Raw genomic sequence first — 18,975 nt, forward strand, 5'->3', positions numbered from 1 at the left:
CCAATCTCACGTACCATTCACCAAACGTGTTGTGAACTGAATTCATAATTCTGTGCGTATCGCGGCTGTAGCTCATTTCACCTCTTTCCCAAGCGTTTCACCCGGTGTCGCCTGGTGTAATAGAACATCCACGCCCATTTTAGCTCCATATAAGGTAGGTGAATACACAAAATTCCCATTGACAATGAGTGGAGACTTTTACATCATAACCTATTGTCTATGTTTGTCTAAGATTAAATTCCCATTGACAATAACTGGACAATTTTACGTCATAGTGTCTGAGCATATAGACATGTTACGTCGTGATGATGTACGATGATATCATAAGGGTCTGATAAAAATCTGTGTTATTTTGCTTGATGAATCGGGCCCATTGTGTCTAAGGACCTTAAGGGGTTTGTAAAAAAGAAAAGAAAATGGTATAGATTTATATTCGCACATACATCAGGAATCCTTTCAAATCCCTTACTGAAACTTTTTGTTAAATACAGTAGTAGAACAAGCGAGGGGAACTTTTTGTCCTCTATGCAGAAAATAGATAGCTTTTAATGCACTTGGTGGCAAAAAAGATTTGGGTTGAAACTGTTCAATAAGAGATTAATCCTCCAGTGACAGTCCTGAGCTTATTGATTCTAAATAACAGGCCTTCTCACTGGTTATTGAACCACAAACCTGGCAATCTTTTTAACGTAGTACAACATCACCTCCATTGCTAAATCCCTGGAAAGGGGGAAGGAAGAGACCTGGGGAGCTCATTATCTTAAGTTCTCAAGGATATTGTGGAAGCACGCACAAGGCTATGTGATTTATCTGTTGAGAACATAAACTTTAGCTGATAAAAAGCATATGCTTGGCAATAAAAGAGCAGGAATACTCTGTAAAAACCCACCAAATGTATTTGACTCTGATTGTAATCTGTCTCTGTGTAATTATTATTCATGTCTGTTTTCGTCCAGAAACAACATTCACATGTCAAAACAGACTTGAAAAAGAATTTGACACATAAACAAGTTGAATCTCGGGAGAAAAGAGATGCCTAATAAGTGCCATTTCATCATACCAAAGCTTTTTAATCAAAGCTAGATTTAATTGTGGTATTTTGTTTCCAAGGCTTTGATAAGAACTTCTTTAATTCCAGTCTTTGAATGAGATTTATCACCGTGTTCAATAGCTTGGCCATACGCTACTACAGTCATATTCATAGCAGGATATGAGTGGTGGACAGTAACCAGTGGTGGACAGTAATAAAGTACATTTACTTTAGTAGGCCTACTCTATACCTAACATAGCTATTTTCAAAAATAGCAGACCTACAAGCTTGTAGATCTGCTATTTTTCTATAGAGAGTATGCACATGCATGATTTTCCCATCAGGACACGCCCCCCTCACCTAGACTGAGTGGCAAAACATTGAGCAGCATGGAGGGTTGGAGTTTGGAAGCGCTCGTTGGAAATCACTCAAGCGTCCTGCGTACCCCCTGTTTCTAAATGTCACATAATGCAGCAGGCAGACACTTAGAAAAATAATCAAATGCAGGGCATTTCTTGACAGAAAGTAGCTCATAACGTTTCTATGGTGGATTTTTATGAAACAAAAACTTTGCAGATAGAGGATAATTCATGTTTTTCGTACAGCTGCAATGTTGGTGATTTTAACATTGTTTAATGCAATCAGACAGGACTTTTCTGTTTGGATGAATGGGCTGTCAAGGCCAGAAAGTAGTTTTTTGCCACTCAGTGGGCGTTCCCGCATTACTTCCAGGTACGATGATGTCACGCGCATACCCTCTATAGCTAAAGTATAACATAATGCTTAAAACACCAAAAAGGGTTCCCGCCCAAAATGGGTTAACTCTTCTAAAGAGAGATCAGACTTGACAGTGTGAGCTAGTAATGGAACATTATATCTCCCGGTTTTGGGGGGAAATGGAAGGTGGGGCTTTTCAGAGTAAAACCCGCCCATCTGCTTGGCACTCTAGCGCCTTTTATTCTGAAGAACTCTGGCAGCATCGTAAGTGTTAATAGAATCCGAAGGAGTAAATAATATCAAAAATGTGGAGTGTGCCGTGCATACAACGTTTTACACAGATCGGTGCAGTTATAGGTAAAACCACCCGCGTGAAGTGAGGGGCGCTCTTATATCATCGTACATCATCATGCATCATCTCATACTGGCCAATCAGAATGCCTGTTGCCACAAATTGACGTCATATTTGGGGGACATTTGACCTAATTTCTCCGTTCATTGTCGATGGCAAATATGAGACGTGTGGTGACAAGATGGCGTACATGTTCCCTTCATTGTCATTTAATGTTTGTTGCGGACATTTTGTGGAGACAAAAGCTTTATATAGGAGGGGCTAGCGCCCCTCAAAAACACAAATCTGTTATAGCGCCACTTTTTTTTTCCAAATCAGCCTTATGGCCTGGCATTAATGGCCTCTGCCTACTAGGAATGTGAGTATTTGTCCACGGAAATCGAACGCTGTGTTCATGATTTGAGGCATTTTGTTCCAAACGGACCAATCCTGCAAACTTTGGACGGCGATCTTATAGCCAATCGGGCGGGATAGGATCCGGACAATCCGAGAGATCCATGTTGATCAAATGACTATAGAGATGGTGTATAGTACTTTGTCCACCACTGGACTGTTAGTAGTCATCATAGTAAGAGAAATCTCTGAAAATCTGGGAACTAAATCGTTACCAAGAAATTTCTTCACCAATGTGTTTCTAAAGGTGTCTAATAACATGTACTAAAAGTTTGAAATTCAACTCCCGTGGGAAATTGAGTTATTAGCATAATATGTGACCATACCCTTAACATCCTATATAATGCAAAAAAGTCAAAATTTCATCATTCTTTAAGTAGCATGTGACATGAAACTATAGGGTTTTCATGATTCTGAATCCATTCCAAGCATTAGTTTTGCACAAAAAACATTCCTTGGGAGGAAAACGGCCTCTCAAACGTGATGAGGTCAGCACATTTGGTCAAGTGGATATGGCCTAATTTAGCCCAAGGAGTGTTTTTTGTGCAAAACTAATGCTTGGAATGGATTCAGAATCATGAAAACCCCCTAGTTTCATATGTCACATGCTACTTAAAGAATGATGAAATTTGGACTTTTTTGCCTTATATAGGATGTTAAGGGTATGGTCGCATATTATGCTAATAACTCAATTTCCCACAGGAGTTGAATTTCAAACTTTTAGTACATGTTATTAGACACCTTTAGAAACACATTGGTGAAGAAATGTCTTGGTAACGATTTAGTTCCCAGATTGGTCAAATACCTGATAAAATGCCCTTACTATCATTACTGTTTATGCCTCATCTATCAAGCCTCATTTCCTTGCCGGTTAGCACACACCGGTTTGTCTTTCTCCCCCTCATTTCCTGCATACAAAGTGTCCCAAAACAGTTTGGGCTGTCTTGATAATTGCTTACACATTCTGTGCAAGTGAATGGATCCCTCACACTGGCTTGCCCATAACTCCCACAAACACACAATAAGTACTTAAAGGTCTGGAGTCAAGGTTTCCACCTTGTATGCCGGCTATGTAGCAAGGCAGCCAACTCCTAAGGGCATAAGAAATGCACCATAAAATCCTGAGCATTGGTTACTTTACAGCTGCAATCCGGAAATTGTTTTTGTGAATAAAATGCTATTTTCACCAATCTGCGTTGCACAAAAAAGTTCGGAAACGTAACTTCGGTCGATTATTTCTCCCATTTAATAATACCAATTGGTATCATATTTTAGATACATGTTGTTGTTAGTCACCTTTACAACGATGTACAGGACGGTTGTAAGGATTGGGCATTTGTGGAATGAGCAACACAGCTCTTCCACACACTACTGATGCCCCTGACACTATATATGCACTGTTTTTTCCTTATTACTGTGAGAGAGTACAATCCTCCAATCCACCAAGCAACTGAAAACAAGGGTGAATACCAACGGAAAAATATTTCAGGGGATTCTGACAAAAAAAAAGGTTTTGCAAAGCGCTACCCACACTTTTAGCTGTGTTGCTCATTCCACAAACACCCGAAGCTGTGCCTCGTTTTAAACGTGACTAATCATAGATAGAAATAAAATATATAATATGTATATACAATATAATATACAATACCATTTGGTATTATTAGTTAAGTTTCCAAACCTTTTTGTGGATCTGCAGTGGTACTGGTTAGAGGTGGGTTAAACAAAGACGATTGACATCTCTTTTGGGACAATCTTCTGGACACTTTCCATCCATAACAAACAACATTTCTAAAATGTTGCCGCCAGGTTGGAAGTGTCACCTGCTGTGTGACATCAGAGCTTCCATTGTGGTGAGGAGAGCAGCGGAAGGGAATGTCTTCCATTCAGAGCCATGTTATCGTCTGTCCACTCCCACTGTTTACTCGTTTGCCGGCTCCTCGGGAAGGCCAGGTGTGACCAGTCCCTCAAAGCTGACTCCACATTCCTGGCGTCGGAGCCTCTGTAATTAGCCTCAACTCAAGCATTTCTTCTCAGCCACAGGACAGGAGGAGCTTTTCTCTCACTCCTTTTGTCTGCTCCCCCCGGTTTCACCCTTTTCTCCCTCAGTCTCCTCCCAACCTGATCTTTAATCCCAAGCTACACCTGTGCCTTTTCACTGGGGTCCCCCCTCATGCACCAAGGTAAATACCCCCCCACACGCGAACACACACACACACACACACACACACACACACACACACACACACACACACACACACACACACACACACACACACACACACACACACACACACACACACACACACACACACACACACACTCTCACCATCACCAAACGCATGGTAATCCCTCCCCCCTTGTGTTGTTTTTAAGGGGGAATCTGAGACATTAGGAATGTGTGTGGAGGAGGGATGCCGAGAATGGACAATTTTGTTCCTGTTTCGTTGAACAAATAAATGGTTGAAGGACTGGAGTGGAAGGTTGTTCGATTGTGCTCCACTAAAGCAGGGCCAGGGGTTCCAAAAAAGGTTTTCCATGCCAAAGACCCCCCAAATAGCCATAGTTTCTGGCCCTCTATTGTGAAATGTGCTTTTTGATATGCTACTTTTGAACGGTTTTGCCAATTCTAGAAGGATTTAGACAATGATGTCATGCCCTAAAATAGGGACACCAGGTGGAGAGGCTCAATAATCTTCTATTAAAATCTGAGTTTTAATTAAATTTAATAGAGAATTTCCTTTCCATTCGCCCTTCCCTCCCACACACACTTTCAGAACCTGTACACCAGTGTGCCATCTGTCTGAATAACACATGGCTTCACAAATGAGGCCGTCTCTCCCCCCAGCCCCCACCCACATAGATCACATATCAATCCTTGAAAAGATTGTATATGCACCTTGTACAGTTTAATTAGCCACACAAAGTCTGTCACATAGATTTATAGGCACGCTGTAATCCTTTTTAATTAGTCATCAGAGCGTGGATGACCAACAGGCCTCCGCAGTCAGTCCGTCAGCCTTATCAACAGACAGGGTCTTAGAGGGGATTGGAAAACAGGAAGGGCCTCTTACCCCGGGGACCGCCTCTGGCTGTGTTTGTGTGTGTGTGTGTGTGTGTGTGTGCGTGCGTGTGCGTGCGTGCGTGCGTGTGTGCGTGCGTGCGTGCGTGCGTGCGTGCGAGAGCAAGCAAGCGTGAGTTGGCATGGTTAACATGGTGTCCAAAGTGAGACTTTAGTGTCTGGGAACATTCACTTCAGTGGAGTAGCTGCTGAACCTTCGGCGAAAACAACCTGCTCTCTTTTCAATGAGAGCCCAATGTTTTGGCTCCGCACGCACGCACGCACGCACACACGCAGCTCTTATTTTCACAGCCAATAAACCAACAAGTATATTCTCTCTACACACAGGGTGTTTGGCTAGCCTGGTTACAGCTACCAGGACGGAGAATGCTCACTGTAAATGGCACCTTTTGACCATCTGAATAGGCTTTTGTGCACCTCTTTAAATAATCTCTCCCACCAAAGGTAACCACCCATGAAATGGTCCGCTAGTCCTAGGCCTGTGTAGTGGGCAGGGTTCAATTTGTAAAACAAAACAACACACAGACACGCACGCATGCACGCACGTGCAAACTAAAGCCAGTGGCTCTGAATCCTTTGAATTTTTAGTACTCCAAATTTGACATGCATTGATTAGACCACGGACCCCCATCTGATACCATGTTTTTAATCTCTTTAATTTCAATGTAATATTCTCAGTGGTAAATTAACGGGTCCGTTTGGTTCCACACGTACTCTCTCACAGTACGTTTTAACAGCGGGCGACAGCCAGACGAATTTTCCGGAATGAATTATTTGTCTATGGGACCCGGTGACTACCGGCGAATAGGCGAACAGGCGATGGTCGGAAAGTGGGCGGAGCATCGTCACCCGAAAATATACAAATAATTCATCTTTTCGGGCAATTGGGCGATGTGTCGGCCGATGCTCGCCCGCTGTTAAAACGTACTGTCAGAGTTACAGACCCGTAAGGGGCCATTCGGATCTCGGACCCTGGTGGGCCCCGGAAACGACGTTGAGACCCCAGTGACTTAAAGCCTCAGTTATACTTGGTTGCGTGCCAGTGTTGATAACAAGATCTACAAGCTGCCAACGCGTTGTGTAACTTGAGTATAAATCAGGCTTTTAATAGCCGTGTATAATAAGTTGTGCAACAAATAGTGAGAATCCAACCCGGGTAACTCTGGGTTTGACCCATTACTCAGGTCGCATGAATACAGAGCACACTGTGTCTGGCTGTTGGCCAGCACTAAGCAGCAGTGGTTTGTCTACCAAGTCTTACTCCCTGGTGTCAAGGAGCAGCGCTGAGGAATCTCTGCTCCGGCGCTTGTATTCCTTGCTGAGCTGACATTTACACAATCCCCGGTGGCAGACTCAAGGACCCACCGTTTCTTTCTCTGCATGAAATCATCTAACCTTTTTTGAGAAGGAAAAAAATATCCTCCCTTTTTTAATTTTGAATGTCCGCTGCTACATGCCGATTTCCTCTTGAATGTTGGCCTGTTCAAAGCCTTAATTTCATGTAATTATGTGGAAAGGTCTTTTACTGGGGGTGACTCACTTTGCTGATATAGGCCTTATATTACTACTTGAGGAAATAAACGTGACTGAAAATGACCCTGGGGGCGAAAATAAATCACTTTCAACTTCTCGGTGAAGTAGTCATCATTTTTTAACGGTGGTTACTTGGGGTGCATGTGAGGTGAACTAAACTTGCATACAGCATTAAAATTGCAGTATCAGGACGCTGTCATGTGTTTTATATTCAGAGTTGTCGGCGTGTGTTCTCTTTGTCTTGTGATTTATAATGCGGGTCGTTTGGGAGCTCCGCTGTCCGCTCTTGACAGAATCTGTGTTTTGTCCCCACCGGACAGGGGCAACGAGGACTGCCAGCAGGAGATGGTTTGCAAGCACACCACTTGCATGCCGCACACACACACACACACACACACACACACACACACACACACACACACACACACACACACACACACACACACACACACACACACACAGTCCTGGCATGGGCATTAGTTAAGGTATCCACTTGGCATAACACAGTCAACTATTTTAGGCATGTAATACATTTTCCAAAAATCTCAAATTCTCTCAACTTAAAAAAAAAGGCATATTTATTTAGTTACTTTTCAGGATTCAAATAAAAAAATATATAGCAGTTCGGCAAGCTGTTCCACTGTTCCCAGTCTGAGGTTTCTGCCCCACAGCAATATACAAGAGGCGCCCGCAGGCCTAGCGGTCCAGGTCCATACCACATATAGCCGCATGCCTGACAGTGTGTTGCGGGTTCGAGTCCCGATCCTGATGACCTTTGCTACGTGTCATTCCCAGTCTCTCTCTCTCTCCGTTTCCTGTCTATCTTCACTATGTCCCATCCATAAAAAAGCCCCCCCCCCAAAAAAGCAACAATATACAAGCTCAAAATGCATTGCAAGAAGTGATGAGCTTGTGAATCGGGTATTCTCACATATATCAAGTATAGTAAAGTAAAAGTGGTTGGTTACAAACGGACCGACCACCGAGAGGAAACACTGACGCGAAATGGACATGGAGGCCGAAAGTAGGTACTGCAGCTTGAGCGGCATTGGGCCAATGCGAATGTGGCGCACGAATGACTCGCGGTGCTCGTTCATGTTTATGGCCCAGCCAGCGCGTTCATGAAAGCTCCGTTGATTTGAATGCAGACATGCGAGACCTGGCCAAAAGCATTTCCGGGGGGGGTCCCCAGCCAAAAACGTTGAGAACCCCTGGCGTAGCCAACCACTTTCCCAACCCGGAAGAAGTGGTGAAAACGCCTCATGCGCTGGGTGAGCAACTCCATGCAATGGGATGGGAACCGGTGCCGTCTCTATTATTTATAACTCTATGGTAGGGTCTCTCTGAGTTACCGCCCAGCAGGATTGCACTTCTCATGGGCTGTCGGGAGGCATTCACCTGGTATCTCTCCCCCATCAAAACATTACCAACCTGCCTTGGCAGCTCATTTCAAAAGAGAATGTGTTCTGTTTGATCAGTGAAGTTCAGCACTTTCTCTCGCTGTCTGGATATTACTGCAGCAGGTGAACGGATGCCTTCCTTTGATTATTCATGTTTCATCATCAGTTGAGGACAACACGCCCAGTGCATAGCAAGCATTTAATTCACCCGGGTGGCTTTCTCCACACTGTGTGTGTGTGTGTGTGTGTGTGTGTGTGTGTGTGTGTGTGTGTGTGTGTGTGTGTGTGTGTGTGTGTGTGTGTGTGTGTGTGTGTGTGTGTGTGTGTGTGAGTGTGAGAGAGAGAGTTGTGTGTGTGTGAGAGAGAGTTGTACTTGGGAGCACCAAAGATCCAGGAAGTTTAGTAGAATTTGAGAAATATACAATTTCAGGATTGTTTGTGGTTCTTAACAAGATAAATGGTTTAGAAATACGATTTCTTTTTTTGAGTAGGCCTAAAGGTCCTTTCAGACGGGCATCGATTAACGCAGACGTTAATCAATGACGGCTAGGTCTCCAAAAAAGCTAAACAAAATCCAGGTCTCATTGAAAATGAATTACTAGGCGCGTTAATTGCTGCCAATTTGAAAGGACCTTTAGACTTAGAGGTTTGCGTTAGTGTTACGAGTTATTCTTGGTTATTTTACTTGGTTACAGGCTGGTGTCACTCACCGAAAATGGCAGATCTACAAGGCCACAACACATCACGGTACAATGCGTTGTAGATCGGCTATTTTCTGTAAGAAATTGACAGGTACATTTGCATTCATAAAATTACTGTCCTATAAAAAGAGCAAATAGTTATTCAGTGATCTGACTTATTTTAGAGCTGAAGAATGTGTGTGTGTGACGGTCAGGACTCCAGACTAAGGGGGTCCCTACGTCCTAGGGACTATAAAAGATCTATTTGTGACTTAAATTGATCTCAGCCGGGACGGTTTCGGGACTAGAGGAGTTTTTGCACTGAAAGTGTGCATATCGTGCGCACCTACGGGCAGCATGAGACTAGCAGTACCGCATAAATGTTGCAGCGGCACCGGCAACACATCAGCCACAAACTGTTACTGCAGAGAGAAACCCGCAAAACAGGCGCCGCAGTCTGTACCCTCATGTAGCAGTCAGAAAAATGCTGCGTTTGAAGAGGAGAAAGATTTTATAAAACAATAAATAGATCAAATTAAACGAGAGAAAAACAGACGGAGACGGACCATTCACAGAGGCTCAGCGCTCCCTGCAGCACAAGGAGATATACCCCTCCCTTTTCCACATAAAAATTTCATCAGCCAAAAGTTAATATATGTAAGGAAACTGTCGCAAATTAATACTGTACATGAAACCGTGGATGGACGGTGGATGGAACAATGTGGTAGATGCATCCTGATGCATCCTGCTGTTGCTAAGATATTAAGATCCATAAAATGATCACCTAACACCAGGGGTGATACCCTAACACCCCACAATGACAACTTCGACCCGCAAGTGAGACGATCACACTGGGCAAATTGAGGCTGTGCATTGATCAGCCCTATGTGTCTGAGCCTGACGCATGTTAGAAAGGTGTGTGTGTGTGTGTGTGTGTGTGTGTGTGTGTGTGTGTGTGTGTGTGTGTGTGTGTGTGTGTGTGTGTGTGTGTGTGTGTGTGTGTGTGTGTGTGTGTGTGTGTGTGTGTGTGTGTGTGTGTGTGTGTGTGTGTGTGTGTGTGTGTGTGTGTGTGTGTGTGTGTGTGTGTGTGTGTACACAGTGTGTGTGTGCGCGTGCGCGTGCGACAGCCAGCCAGTGATGTGCCGCTATTAGTCCCAAAGTGACTGCAAAACATTGCTATTTGTTCCAAAAAAGCTTTATACCACAACATTTGTGTTTACAAAATGCTCCAAATCCCTCCAACTATATACTTTCCCGAACAGTTTTTATTATATTTTTAATTACACTTGCTTTGGCAATGTAAACGTATGTTTTCTCATGCCAATAAAGCTCCATTGAATTGAAGTGTAAGTTGGCACACTAGAGGTGACAGGCAGACAGATGGGTGTCTGGTCTTGTCCAAACAAACAGAGCTGGATGTGACTGCTTTTAGTGCAGATGATGTCATTGTTATTGCTCTGTTTGTTTTTGAAGAGCTCACGCTCATTATTTGAACAGCTCTCAAACCCTCCGGATATTCACGTTATTATCATAATCGTCATTTTTATTGTTTTTAGCCACTTACCTCTCCCATTCCATCGACGGCTGGAGCCTGGGAACTGTTCGTTTAGCTCACAGTTATGCATGTATGGACGTCGGTGGTTCTCCATAGCTTTCCGGGGCACCCCACAGGGTTCCTTGAGGGGGTTCCTGTGCGTCCCCAGGTAAAAGAATAGAATGAGGAACAGAATTAACCCATAAGGGGGTCTCTCTCTCTCTCTCTCTCTCTTTCTCTCTCTCTCTCTCTCTCTCTCTCTCTCTCTCTCTCTCTCTCTCTCTCAGAGTCGAGATAACACTGAGGATTTTACAGTGTAAATTGTGGTCCGAGTCAGAGATCCTACCTAATGCATATCGTTGGTGGGTGGAAACCTCACATGTCCAAAAGTAAAACTTTTCAGGATTCATTTTTATTTATTTTGTAAGCAAAATTTGCAGATCTACAAGCTCAAAAGGTGTTGTTTCGAAGTTGTGGATCTACAACTTTTGATGCTTTTGTATGATGCTGTAGTATGATCAAATTAGGGCGTTAATTTTACGAAAAATCACAAAAAACGTTGAATATGGCGATACGAGGATTCTGCTGAGAACCACTGATGGATGTTTAATGCAATAATGTGTACGACTGTACGTAACTAGAATGTCTGTGCACTGCAGCGTTTTGTATAGTCGTGTATGCACTGCAGTGTTGCGTATGTGTGTAGAGTACATGCAGTCAGTGCGTTGCCGCATTGTGTACACAGTGTTGATTTATGAAGCCGACTTGGACGCCTTCCTCCCACTGTCCTTTTGAAGGAGCCATGGGAACTCATGGCTGCTCACATGCAGGGCAGTAATCCACCTCCTGAAAAGTGTCATGATGTCACAAGACTCACAATGTGTGAGACTGATCCTCTTTCAATTCAGCCACGTTGACACTGGTATACTGTAGTCTGATTTCAGGTACATTATAAATGAAGCATTTAGTTGGCTCATGCAGGACGCAGGAGGAGTCATATGCTTTCCTCCTAGCTGTAATCAGCTGTCCTATTAGTCTGCTGACTGAATAAGTGTTTCTAATCATCCAACTGCTTCTCAATGCTTTATTTTCAAAACCCCAAACCGGGACCCTTGGTCGCAGTTAATATCGCTAATTTTGACAACCTCTTTGAGATCTTCTTTTTAATGCTTTACTTTTATTTTAGCGTGGTGTTTTCACCAGGGAGGGCAATTATTTTTTGCACTTAGCACACTTAGTGACTGCACCTTTCAACAGAACAGTTATTTTAATTTGTTGTAAAAGATAATTTTGCACTGAATGGTGGACATTTTAGTGTGTTGGGCGATATTTGTCGGATCTCGGGACACCCAGCTTGAAACTGTGGACAATCCCGGCCAAAACCAACACGTATGGTCATTCTGTCTGCACACACTGCTACTACAAAGCTTTGCCTTGACCACCCCAGCCTCAACCATTCTACTGAACTCATTAAGAGGCCGAATTCTACAATGTCTTCTAAATCAGGGGTGGGCAACTTTGACGATGGAGAGGGCCACTATATTTCCACACTCAATCCAGGGCCACATTGCATATTACTGTCGAGGCAAAGAATTGCCGATCTACAATCTCAAAATGCGTCGCACTGCGACACGTTTTGAGCTATTTTTCTCCTGAAAAGTTAAAAAAAATATTTAATTACAAATGCCTTTCAAATGCCATGTTACAAATACATTGGACATAAAAAAAGACAATAACTACTCATTAAGCTATTCATTTAAGTAATTAAAGCGGGTCATGTTTGCAAATCAATAATATATCAGTATTCTGATATTAACCTGAGGGCCACATTAAGTGAAGGTGAGGGCCGTATGTGGCCGCCGGTCCGCCAGTTTCCCATGTATGTTCTAAATCATAACAGTTTTCGAAAAAACGTATTTGTCTAATTCAGTGGTGCTTAGGGCTGTCCCAGACTCTAGTCGAATCAGTCGGGAGTTTTAATGTGTATAGAAAATAGGTCTCTAGGACCTTTTATTGGAGGCTACAATGCAACAGAGGCACGTACTGACCCCCATCTGAAAATATGATTTGTACATATTTTCACTATTATTGAATTGCCAAAGAAATAAAAAATGACAAAGATGCTTTCTCGGTTTGAATAGAGTATGGCTCATGGCTCAACGGTGATATTGAACAGGCCTGTTTGCATAGCTCAAGTTAAACTGAATTCACCGTCTTGCTTCAGGCCAGCTCTCGTATTTACTACGTTGCGATAACTGGTTAAATCTAATATACATGACATGAGTGTTGCTGACTGAAGTGTGCAATGTTCATGTGTCACAAAGGTCAAGAGGAAATCAATGCAGGTGCGTGACCTGAATGTGTGGTAGCACGCAGCAGTGTTTGTTTAATGATATGACCGTGAGCGTGAATCCCCTTTCAACAAGGAGCACCACCGACATCTGACTTTGTGTTTATGTTTACCCATCGTGTGTGTTTGTCTGTGAATCTCACAAACCACTAGACCGATCTGTGCCATATTTCATGTGCACATTGCCAGTAGGCCACAGAAGCATGTCTTCATATATTTTTGTGAAATTGTATTTAGCTTTCCATTTCAGAATGGAAGTCAACGGGGCTCGGATTGGAATGAAACTTTGCCTGACGTGCCGTCACACAGGCTGGCCACAGATCCCATGTCTTGTGAAGCCATCCCCATGTGGGGCTCGGTATACGCCAAATCCTGAATGTGTCGTTGCTGTCGGGCAGAAACCTCTTATCTCCATATTTTAACTTTTTGCGTTTTTTTCATGAATTAAGTCATGCCCTACTTGACTACACTACAGTGTTTAATGTTTAATGGTTTATTGGTGCATTTATATAGCGCCTTTATCCAAGGCGCTTTACATAGATTGTGCATCAATTCACCCATTCACACATACACCGATGGCGGCAGAAACCATGCAAGGCACTAGCCAGCACATCGGGAGCAATTAGGGGTTCAGTGTCTTGCTCAAGGACACTTCGACAGTAACTCTGGGGGAGCCGGGGTTCGAACAGGCAACCTTGCGGTTACCATCCAGCCACTCTACCCCTGAGCCACCACCACAGTGTCACACAAAAGCATTAAACGTAGAAGGTCTACAAGGTCAAAGTGTGTCGCTCTGGGGGCACAGTCGGTAGCGCTGTTGCCTCACAGCTGCAGTAATCATGGTCTCTATACTGCCAAGAGAAGTGTGAAAAGTAGTGGCCTGCTCATCCCTCATGCATTGAAGGAAGCATGAGCTCAGTTTGGGGATCTCCCCAGGTTGGCAGAGGGAGAGTAGTGCCCAGGATTACAGTTTACGCAATTGGCACCGGTAGAAAACACTGGGGAGAAAAATCGTGGGATAAAAATAAAAATCACTCTGCTACTTTTGATATTTTTGAATTTGAAAATTAACAATTTTGGACATATGAGCTTTCCACCTGACAGACACGGTATGATTTTCCGTAACTTTAAACTAAATACAGACTCCTAGCTATGGAATGGAAACCTTGAGCCACATAGAACTTTAAGACGAATTCTTCTTCCAACTACAAAAGCAGTTTATTACCAGTCTGTCACCACCACCCACACACCATCTCTGTTCAGCCCACTGATGTATCACCATGGCAGTGTCTTTGTATCCTCCAGCAAGGACATGGTATGCTGCTGAACCTATGGAAGAAGGGCTCTTATTTCCTTCACTATATCCATTTAAAACCATGTCTGTAACTCTGACAGTATACAACTAAATAGTTTGTTAGTTAGTTCCATTTGTATACTGTCAGAGTTAAGGGAAGACTTTGAAATGTAATGGTTTGAGAACAATATTGTTTTAGACACACACTCTGTATGCTAGACATGCCACAGTATCTATCCTCTGTCACCAGCAGCTCAACTTTTGTTTTTTTGCCAGGTGCTAATCTGGCTTACAATCACTATTGGGGCTTGTAGCGACCGTAAAAACGACTCTAAACATGACCCTCCTATGTCCAGCATTGTGGGTTTGTGCAAACACTAACATTGTCCTAACACAAACATTGAAGACAAAAGTGAGGACGCAAATTGTGATTGGCTGGAATGAGATGTATGATGATGATGATGCGCCCCTCACTTCACACAGGTGTGATTTTTAACCATACCGGTGTCATATACAGTATACGTGTATATATACCATTATCTACCCCGGGGAAGTATGTAAAAAATAGATACCACCTAGTCTAGCAGTGGTAGAAAAAGTACTTTTACTTAAGTAAATGTATCAATACTGCAATATAGAAATACTCTGTCACAAGTAAAGGTCCGGAATTCAAAATGTACTTGAGTAGAAGTTAAAAGTACCACAGACGAATAACAGTCTAACTCCACACTATTGATCCATAATGTATAAATGATAGATGAGGGTTCAGGACAACGAGGCCTTTTCGTGGAGGGGTCAGTCTGAAATTTGGACTTAGACTGTTTTTCGTCTGTGGTACTAATGTATTGGCATAAAAATTTACTTAAAGTACCAAAAGTGAAAGTACTCCGACCTTATACAGAAATGTCTCATTTCAAGTTTTCAAATGTATAAAAATCTTTTGAAAATAGCCAATCTACAAGCTTGTAGATCGGCTATTTTCAAATGGTCAACATGTATAGGGCTCGGCTGAAGTGGTTAATGCAGGGGTTCCCAGACCTTTTCATGTCAAGGACCCCCAAAATGATACTCGTTAGCCCGCGGACCCCCCATTTGAAAATAGGACCCCCCATAAGAGAAGATTTTTACGCCTCTAGCAGTGATTTTCAGCCATTTTCATTTCAAGGGCCCCCGGTTTGACATGAATTAGGCTACGGACCCCCATTTAATGGCATTTCTATCTCTGGGACCCCAATTTATATTGTAAAATCAAAGTTAATTTAACTTGTACGCGAGTGTACAAATGGAACCAACTGACCCTAACGTGTCCATTTGGGTCTGAGTTACAGACCCATATAAGGGTCCATTTGGTTCCTAACTATCATTTAGCTGGGGACCGCCTGGAACTCCCTCAAGGACCCCTAGGGGTCCCCGGACCCCACTTTTGGAACCACTGCGTTAATGTATGTTTTGTATTTATAATCAAAGTCTACAAAGTAACTAGTAACTAAGGTTTTCAAATAAATGTAGTGGAGTAAAAGTACCACATCTGCCTCTGCAATGTAGTGGAGTAGAAGTAAAAGTACTGGCAATTGGAAATACTCAAGTAAAGTACAAATACCTCAAAATTGGACTTAAGTACATGCAGCACTTAAGTAAATGCACTTAGTTACTTTACACAACTGAAGTCTAGTGTGCTCATAAGACACCAGGTGATCAGAAGTCGCACGGAAACGCACGCACGCACGCACGCACGCACGCACGCACGCACGCACGCACGCGCACACATATCACATATCACATCACAATACAGTGGTGGTGGTTGGCGGTGGTTGAGTGTTGGAAGAGTTATTGGTGTCTTCAGCGTGTGCTACCGCATTGGAACACTGCTCGCCTCCTCTGTAATTACCCAGAAAGCCCTGGGGCAAGGTGTGTGTGTGTGTGTGTGTGTGTGTGTGTGTGTGTGTGTGTGTGTGTGTGTGTGTGTGTGTGTGTGTGTGTGTGTGTGTGTGTGTGTGTGTGTGTGTGTGTGTGTGTGTGTGTGTGTGTGTGTGTGTGTGTGTGTGTGTGTGTGTGTGTGTGTGTGTGTGTGTGTGTGTGTGTGTGTGTGTGTGTGTGTGTGTGTGTGTGTGTGTGTCAGGAATGCCCTCCCCCTCCTGTTTTGCCTCTGCCCCTGCGCTCTTACACACATGCGCACGCACACACACAGTGCCGCAGCAGAATGCCATGTGTGTGTGTTCTGTCTGGGAGGTCCACAGGCCATGGCCTCCCCGTGTGTGTCTCTCCTCTCTGGAGGTCTGTCGGTCTTCACTGTGACGCCATGGCCTCCCCGTGTGTGTCTCTCCTCTCTGGAGGTCTGTCGGTCTTCACTGTGACGCGTCCGCGTCTTCTCACTCGTGGCATGCCACTCTTTAATCATCACTGTGTAGTGTTTCAGTTGTATGAAGATCAGTGGAGTAGACTATTCAGTTACGTCTGACAACACTTAATACTCTGTTGCGCTGCAAAAATAGCCAATATACAAGCTTGCGATACGGCGCGTTGCAACGTGTCGTGATCTTGTACATCGGTTGTTTTTGAGGCCCAAGGCGATGCACTTTGATCCGTCTATTTTTCCCTTTATTTCCGTCTGTCTCTCAGCCTGTGTCTGCTGAGCCTGTTGACGAGGAGGTGTGAAGGAATCCTTTGAAGCTAACGTTGCCTCCGACAACTATGTCAATATTTGCTCCGGTTAGCTTTTTCCAAAGGTCGAGTGGTTTTGAGCGAATTGTGTTTTTGGAATACACGGCATGGCGTGTTCCTCATCATAACTAGTTAGCGCTGTTTGTTGGCAGAATTAAAAGCAGTTGTTCAGAAAACGGAGGGTTCGTGCCAGGTACACTAGAAACGACAACAAAGGAAATGAATGTAAAGGAGCTCCGGGGCACGTTGTGTTCGCTTCACGTTGTGTTCGCTTCCTCACCAGTGTTTACAGATGCTCCGGGGCACGTTGTATTCACGTTGTGTTCGCTTCCTCGCCAGTGTTTACAGATGCGCGTAGAGGAAGTAAGAAGAACGTAGAGTGGTAGCGGAAAACAAAAGAGTTTCTCTTTGGCCTTTTCTTTATCTGAGTTGTGTGTGTGTGTGTGTAGCTCCGGGCAGAGGCGGTGAGTGGAAGACTTGAAGCCTCTCCTACTCTGTCTGCTTCATACAGCCGTGTGTGTGTGTGTGTGTGTGTGTGTGTGTGTGTGTGTGTGTGTGTGTGTGTGTGTGTGTGTGTGTGTGTGTGTGTGTGTGTGTGTGTGTGTGTGTGTGTGTGTGTGTGTGTGTGTGTGTGTGTGTGTGTGTGTGTGTGTGTGTGTGTGTGTGTGTGTGTGTGGTCGTCCTCTCTGCACTGTCAGAGCCTTCCCATGATGCTTTGCATGTCCTCTCAGAACTCCTAACGAGTCCTAAAGCCTCTGTTGTTAACTTGTTAGTGAAACGGATCTGAGTTACAACTGTACTTGTCCTACTCCTTGGTACCTGGTACTCGTGAACATGACACGTTGTGTTGCGTGTCGTCAAAGCCCCCCCACTAAACAAAAGGGGGGGGGGGCTGAGGTTCAAGCGGTTAATTTCCCAGAGGCCGTCAGCAGACTCTTCTCATGCTAACTCCTTCCAACATTTTCTGGGGAATTCTCAAAATCATTTTCATTTATTGCCTTTTGCGTTCTGTGTTTGTTCCACAAACCGCTTTTGAACCAGCGTCTCAAACGATTCAGACACTGACTGGGGACACCCTAGAGATGATGTTGTGACGATGATGTCATTGTCCTCAAAACGGCCCTGTCTTAAAGCTGCAATCCGTAACTCTTATGTCTTACGTACCGTGGGATTCAAACGGACCAAATTTCTGCCACGGAGACAAATAGTTCTTATGAGCTTCAGGCCGTACTACATTAGCAACAGCCAGTAGGTGGGTGGCCTACCTGACACCAGGGTCTAAATGTCTCAATGGAAGAGTGAGGAGACCAACTCTCCAACCACTTATATTGTATTAACGCACTATGTTTCAGTCATTGGAACAAGTTCCAGATTGCAGCTTTAAAGCACTACATTGACAGCACAAATGAGAAGAGCCAGAATGGAACAATGCTGTCAGAGCAGGCCTGCAGATGAATAAAAACCCATCCTCAAACTGTCGAATGAAGCACTGTTATTAAGAGCGAACATAAAGTACTCTCTGCCTTTTAGTAGACAGTTGTTTGAACATCCATATAAACTCCACATATTGAATTACTTTGCACGTCTGGAAAAGTGAGACATTTAAGTATACAAATGGAAAGCGTAGCCGCTATAATCAGTCAGGGGGCATATCCACATAAATTGCTGCCTAGCACAAACCACGATTAATCACGGCTCCATTGCTGCCTTGTTGAAAGTAATTTTATTTATGCACTCATCCTCCTCCTCCTGTCTTGTCTTCAGGATGTGAAGATATTCCGCGCGCTGATCCTGGGGGAGCTGGAGAGAGGGCAGAACCAGTACCAGGCCCTCTGCTTCATCTCACGTCTCAACCACAACGAGATCATCCCCAGTGAGTCCATGGCTCGCCTCAGACAGGTACGCATAAATCATAATCATAATAAAGGTGATATTTAAAATGTACATCCTAT

The 18,975-nt window shown here is 43.8% G+C and overlaps 1 protein-coding gene across 1 annotated transcript in view; it reads left to right on the top strand.

Annotated features, from left to right (window-relative positions):
* oafa (OAF homolog a) overlaps window positions 1-18,975 on the top strand; it is a 38,575-nt gene that overhangs the window by 10,565 nt on the left and 9,035 nt on the right. The window contains exon 2 of the mRNA XM_079515017.1: window positions 18,788-18,922. Within this exon, the coding sequence (XP_079371143.1) occupies window positions 18,788-18,922 (135 nt within the window). The remainder of the gene's footprint in view (window positions 1-18,787; window positions 18,923-18,975) is intronic.

Source organism: Electrona antarctica, assembly GCF_951216825.1.
Source record: "Electrona antarctica genome assembly, chromosome: 11".
Classification (NCBI taxonomy): Eukaryota; Metazoa; Chordata; class Actinopteri; order Myctophiformes; family Myctophidae; genus Electrona; species Electrona antarctica.